This window comes from Adiantum capillus-veneris, chromosome 2 (genome assembly GCF_014529385.1).
Source record: "Adiantum capillus-veneris isolate H3 chromosome 2, ASM1452938v2, whole genome shotgun sequence".
Taxonomy (NCBI): domain Eukaryota; kingdom Viridiplantae; phylum Streptophyta; class Polypodiopsida; order Polypodiales; family Pteridaceae; genus Adiantum; species Adiantum capillus-veneris.
In genome coordinates, this window is record NC_140932.1 from 113,789,409 (window position 1) to 113,795,650 (window position 6,242).

Consider the following 6,242-nt stretch of genomic DNA (forward strand, 5'->3'; position numbering starts at 1 on the left):
GGACAAGGGACATTCATCATAGCTGATGTGTTTGGTACAAGAGTGGAAAAGGCAGTTAATGGTTTCAAGCTGAAGAAATTTCAGGGAAAGCCACCTCATTTGGATTGGCCAAGTGTAGCCTGTATGACTGTAATACCCCTACAACCAGGAGATTCAGAATCAGCAAAAGGAAAAGGAAAAATGCTGGCTTGCATGGATTTGAGGAGGTCTTTTCATAGTATCCCATATAATTCACGGGTTGGAGGAAGTAGGCAGTTCCAAAGTGCACATCCGATTCAACATTGTAGATGTTGGAAGAGTACCTGTGTCGGAATTGACCAAGTCGGAATTTTTAATAAGAAATTATTAGGCCGGATTAATAACTTCGGGGAGTGTGCTGAAAAGAAGTTTCGTAGCACTTCAAGGATACTGGGTGGAGATATGTGTGCATGGTGCAGCGAGTATAATCATACATGCAACAAAAGTTCAGTACACATGCAGCAGCGCGGAGCATTCGGGTTTTCGCTTGAAGAAGCTTTATTCAGTCCTGCCAGGCCGAAAGCAAAGCAATCGATGGCCATGCAACCACAGCCTGATGAGGAGCAGACCGAAGGTTCGGGGCGACGTTTGAGAAGCAAAGCTTTGCCTATGCGGCTTGACGTTAGCAGTGCAGATGAAAACAGTGACTCTGCAGAAGAGGAAACGCCAACGCCGACTCCTATGTCAGAAGGTAAGGTGATGCAAGCATTAATGGACCCTTTTATGGACTTCAAAGTTGACATAGATTGTCAGGCAGAGCGCAACGCCATATGGTTGCAGCAGGTAGGATTGTATGAGTTTGCCATTCTGCCTTGGGAAGAATGTAGAAACAATGTATATGCAAAGTCTCAGTTGGAAATACTTAGGAAGACTAAGGGGAGAGTGTCACCGCATGTGGTACTCAATGTGGAGTTGGTGTCTGAGGTGTTCAAGCTACCTTTGCATCCTAATACACCTATTCCAAAGTGTTCAGAGGAAGCACTGAAAAAGGAGTTTGGTCCAAGAGAAGGAGGCAGGCAGTATTACATGTTAAAGAATGTGGCATATGCTAGGAGAGAGCAGCTTAAGTGGTACTTGGAGAGGCTATGCTTTATTGTGAAGTTTGATTATATGTCAAAAGAAAACTTTGCACCATTAAGCTATGCAGAGCAGGGAGGAGAAGTGAGCTGGGCTCACTGGGTGTATGAAAAGTTGGCAGCAGAGATTCATTCTTCAGACAAGAGGAAGACACAGGCAAATAGTAGGTTATGTGGTTACTTGTCAGCATTGTTTTTTTTTGCACAGAGAGTACAGAATGGTGAAGCAAGGTGGCCTGTGAAAGCAGAAAAACTGGTGCAGGAGAAGCAGCAGCCAGTTCAGATTGAGCATCCCATCATGGTGCATTCTGAAAAGACAGGATTTGTGAAGTTTAATGCTAAGCATATGGAGGCTTATGAGGATTTGGTGAAAGCCAAATATACTCCAGGAGAGGCCTTTGAAGAAATCATAGCAAAAATGCAGTTTGCAGAATTTGGCACCATGGATGTTGATTCACCAATGCAGGTAAAAGCAGAGGAAACACCAATAAAGCTTGGTAAGGCTTTCACACTATCCAACAAGAGGAAGAAGTCTGAACCAGTCAGCAGAGTGTTTTCTAGATTAGATTTCAGTACTGAGGAAGTCTCTGGAGTATCAGTAGATACTGGGAAATTGGACAGTGATAAAGTAGTTCAGATGCTGCAGCAGGTGCAGGAATTTGTGAGGCAGCAGAATAATATGCTGAAGGTTCAGAGTATGCAAGCTGAAAGGAATGCAGAAAAATTGATGGAGTTTAAAGGACAGGTGTCACAGGTGAAAGAGTTTGAAGAGCAGATAGCTATGATGAAAGTAAAGTATGAGCAGGATATGGAGGAAACAGTGGGGAAACAGAAGATGGAGTTAGCAAAAGTGAAGAGATCATTGGGGGAGTTTAAGCAATGGACTGAGAAAGTGGAGGCAGCGGTTGCTTTGGAATTGGAAGACATGGCAAAGAGGAATGCAGAGTTACAGGTCACTGTGGAGATGCAGAGGTTGAGATTGGAACCTTTGCAGATATTAGAGCAACAGATGTTGGCACAAGAGGAAATTAGCTTGAGTGCAGTATTAATGAAAGAAGGAGAAGTGTCTATTCTCAAGCAGCAGTTAGCTTTGGTTGCACAGGAGATGTGGCAAAAGACCAAGGAAAGAATGAGATTTGTCATTAAGTATCCATATGAGGTGCTAAAGGCAGGGTTAGTGCATGAGGTAGAAGCACAATTGTTGAAGGAAGTGGAGGAATTGCAAAAGGAGAGAGACTGTTTGAAGCAGCAGGTTCAGCAGATGGAAGAGAATAAGAGACAGCAGCTTGCAGAGGCAGAAAAGAAAGAGGAGAATTTTACTAATAGTTTTTTGATGCAGGATGTAGCTGAGGAGAAAGTGGCAGAAGAGCAGATTGATACTGTGATTGCAGATAGAGCACAAGAGCTGGAAATGGGAAAAGATGATGCAGCAGAGTCAGATGCAGTAAAGGAAGCAGAGCTGGTGGATCATAAAGTGAATGCTGAGGACCAGAGTAAGGAAGAAGCTGTGCAGCAGAGGGTGGATTCCTGATCAAGGGATCTGTGGATCCGGGTCAGATTTCTGCGAAATCTACCACCGGGGCGTGCCATGTGTTGAGAGGCACATGTTAGAAACTGACTCTGAATAGCTAAGTCGGATTTTGACTTATCGGATATTTACTGAGCTGTATTTTGCTAAGTCGGATGTAACTGTCTTTCAGTTGCAGTCTGCTGAATGTCTTGTGACTGGGTAGTTAAGTCGGATTTATCTATATAAGTGGGGAATGTATCTGTGCACGATGTATCTGTTCTCTGATATGAATGTGATGATGATGGTGCAGTGCAACAACTATTCAGTGTATTCTCTGCTTACTCTGATATTTTTGAGTAGTCATGTTTACTGTGTCTGAATTGTTGTTAATGAAGTATGGTGGAGTAGATGGTTATTCTTGCTGTGTATGATGTTCATGTGTTGACCTAACCCACAACACACATCTAGCAATCTTCACCAATGGTTGAAGTGTCCCAACTGACGAACAACTTTGAGTTATTTGGGTCTTGAGACCTTGCACATGAGCAATGACAAAACAATGAGCATAAAGGTTACCTTGTTATGGCCTTTTTGGCTACACAATAAGCACTTTTTTAGGGGGTTGAAAGATGGATTAGAAGCACAAATAGGACCACTCTACCTCTAAGTACTCAATCCTAGGATGGTTATCATTATTTAACCTATTGTGTTGTTGTTCATATCTACCCTACACCACATCATAGGCTTAAATTCATTACAAATGAGGTTGGCTTTCACATATAGGGGCTACATTCCCTCTCTTCAAATATACCCCTTATGCCTATGTCCTTGGTAAGTGTACATAGTAGGTTCAACCCGTGCACACTTTGCACAAAATATAATGCTCCTAGTAGTAATAACATGTCGCTCGAGGATGTGGACACACACACACACACACACATAGCACTTTGAGTTATCACGTAAAAAGAAACGTGAATCTATGATGCAATTGTGAACATCAGACACATGTGGTATTGCCACAATGATCCCATCCATCTGCTTACACTATGGAAACACACACACACGACCAATTATGCTATTACCCGTTGGAATATGCGAGCTCGGCTATGGTGGTGACATTATTTGAACATTGGGTTCAGAGAAATAGAGGCAGCCATAGCCTGCAGGTGGGAGCTTGCAAGTGTGAACTTGAAGGTTGTTCCACCTTGTTGACCAATCCCTCCTTCAGGCCCAACTAAAAGGGCCGTGCAAACGTTCCTCACTACATCTACCTCGCTTTAATGCATCTGTACACAAGACACAAGCTCCAACACTCCCCTTTTTAGGAACATCCTTCTTCTCCCAAGGCTTGCAAGCTTGACATCAGGTTCTTTGTTGATAACTGCACCTTCTCCTCCATGTTACCATATGTTATTTGTCCCTTATCCCTTCCTTCTCTATTACTTGCCAAACAAGGGCTGGGGTGCTTCCATAGCCGATGCTCCAAGAAGAATTTCAAATGTTAATCTCAATTATTAAATATTTGAAAAAATATACATGGGCGTACTCTACTTCTTCTAGTCCTCTCTCATCCTTATTTTCTTCTTTCTTGACTATTGAGAACATCCCTTTTGGTTTTGAGGAGGTAAACATCCACCGAGTAATGGTAGTGAATTTGTTACTTCTCGAATGGACTCAACAACACCATCAGCCAATGTTGGATCTTGTCCTTTGGGTCGCATTGGTCAAACTACTGACATGGATCAAATAAACATGTATGCCTCCTTTCATCTCATAAATTTGACGGTGATAAGAATCGGGCTACTAGCACCTTGCATGTTGTAGCCTCACTTCACAAACGTCTAGCAGGAATGCCTTTATGTGCCTCCCAAAGGAAGATTTCCTCCTCATGTCTTGGCACACATCTCCAAAGAATTTCATCAACAGATTGGCCATAGAGTTGCCTTGGAATTATGATCTCAAAATGCCAGCTTTGAAGAGAAATTTGCTTACACTAGTCACGTCAGGACATGGGTCACAACACACACCTCAAACATGGTCTGATACAGTGGCCACGTGGATACAGGCCCTAGGGCATGGCCTTGCCACATGTCAAGCATGTAGTCTAGGGGCTCTAGAGGGTTGGGCCTATATAGAGGTTGGTTGTGAGGAGATGAGCATGCCTGACATCCTATGTTCTCACACTGGTATCAAAGCAAGGTCATTTTCTCTCTTTCATCGACGTAAGGAAGAAGGCTCTCTCTCTCTCTCTCTCTCTCTCTCTCTCTCTCTCTCTCTCTCTCTCTCTCTCTCTCTCTCTCTCTCTCTCTCTCGCATGGCTTGAGAAAAGGAGGGTGGCAAGTCTAAGTTCATAGAAAAAGGAGAGTGGCTACATGCAAAAGTGCTTTGTAGGATTAATCGCCTTTTGACTGGTGGTTTCATGAGTCTGGCTTAATCATAATCTCAGTGATGCAGTCAAACTACATCCGAAGGCGGATTTTTGGTAACACTTTCTCTCCTTTCAGTATACATTTTACCATAGTAGATTTAACTCTTGAGCTGGCTCACCAATTTCCACTCTGACAGCACCATCTCTTGATGTTTGTATGACTGAGAAAGAGGCGGTATCCGGAGGATCGAGAATGGAGCATGGCTTAGTTGATATGGTAAAATTTATTGGACTTATAGGTTGCAAGTGACTCTTGAGCATCATTCACATGCTTTAAATGAAAAAATGGCTAAATTAACTAACCTTGTGGCTAATTTTATGAAATTATCTTTTTTTCTATGTTCAGTGTTATTATTGATACGATCCATGCATTCACTCGTGTAGCGAGGACAATCTTGATGACTGTACCTACTGGAGATCACTCTATAGCAACCGATTCTCTTCACCCCATAGAGGTCTCACAGCTCATGAAAAGCACGAAGCCTCCAAAATTTTGTGGTGAAGAGAGAGACCATAACAAGGATACAATAAATACCTTCTTGAATAAGTGGATATATATTCATTGTTTACATAACTCTCGAGATGTAGCCAAGGTGTTTCAAGTTGGCCTCTCACTTGAAGGCAAGGCCTATAAGTGGTGTATGGCTTACAGAACTCTAAGTCGTCCTCATTCTTGGATAGAGTTGAGACACCTTTTTGTAAGAAATTCCTTCCCACTAATGAAAGGATCAGAATCGGGCCGATTGGGATAAGTGTTCCATGAAGCATCATTGGGGATGCTTACCAAATACATATCTCATTATCGAGATGTCATCCTCAAGTTCGAGGGATTGGACATTTTCTTGCAAGTGTGTGGATTTGTCAAGGGATTAGAACTTGAGCTTAAGAATCTTGCGAAACCCATGACCTTAAAACCCTCAAAGCAGTTATCGTTCAGGCTGATATCTTTGATGATAAGTCTGACGATTGTGACAAGACACTGCAAAAGAACACACATGATGCATGCTTCCACAAACACGATAAGTGTATTAAACAATTCACAAAACAAGAGAAAGTCTCTTCTTGTGTCGCATGACCAGGCAAAGCGACACGAGGGGGCTTACGAGCATCTCTCAAATGAAGAAATTGAGAGATCCAAGAGAGAAAAACTATGTTTCATTTGCCTTGGTAATCACCTAAATAAATACTATCCCAAGGGGAAGTGAGTTGG

The 6,242-nt window shown here is 42.6% G+C and overlaps 1 protein-coding gene across 1 annotated transcript; it reads left to right on the plus strand.

Annotated features, from left to right (window-relative positions):
• Window positions 1-474: 474 nt before the first annotated feature.
• Window positions 475-2,625, plus strand: LOC147463411 (uncharacterized). Its single transcript, XM_086528785.1, has 3 exons — window positions 475-701; window positions 1,305-1,461; window positions 1,561-2,625. The coding sequence occupies exons 1-3, from the start codon at window positions 475-477 to the stop codon at window positions 2,623-2,625; spliced, it is 1,449 nt and encodes a 482-aa protein (XP_086384911.1).
• The last annotated feature ends 3,617 nt before the right edge of the window (window positions 2,626-6,242 follow it).

What these genes read in the sequence shown, in the direction of transcription:
- LOC147463411 (XM_086528785.1), top strand. Translation starts at nt 475, where the DNA reads ATGCAGCAGCGCGGAGCATTCGGGTTTTCGCTTGAAGAAGCTTTATTC. An exon ending in ACGCCAACGCCGACTCCTAT is followed by an intron (nt 702 to 1,304) that starts GTCAGAAGGTAA and finishes TTTTGCACAGAG; the next exon opens with AGTACAGAATGGTGAAGCAA. An exon ending in TGGAGGCTTATGAGGATTTG is followed by an intron (nt 1,462 to 1,560) that starts GTGAAAGCCAAA and finishes TCACCAATGCAG; the next exon opens with GTAAAAGCAGAGGAAACACC.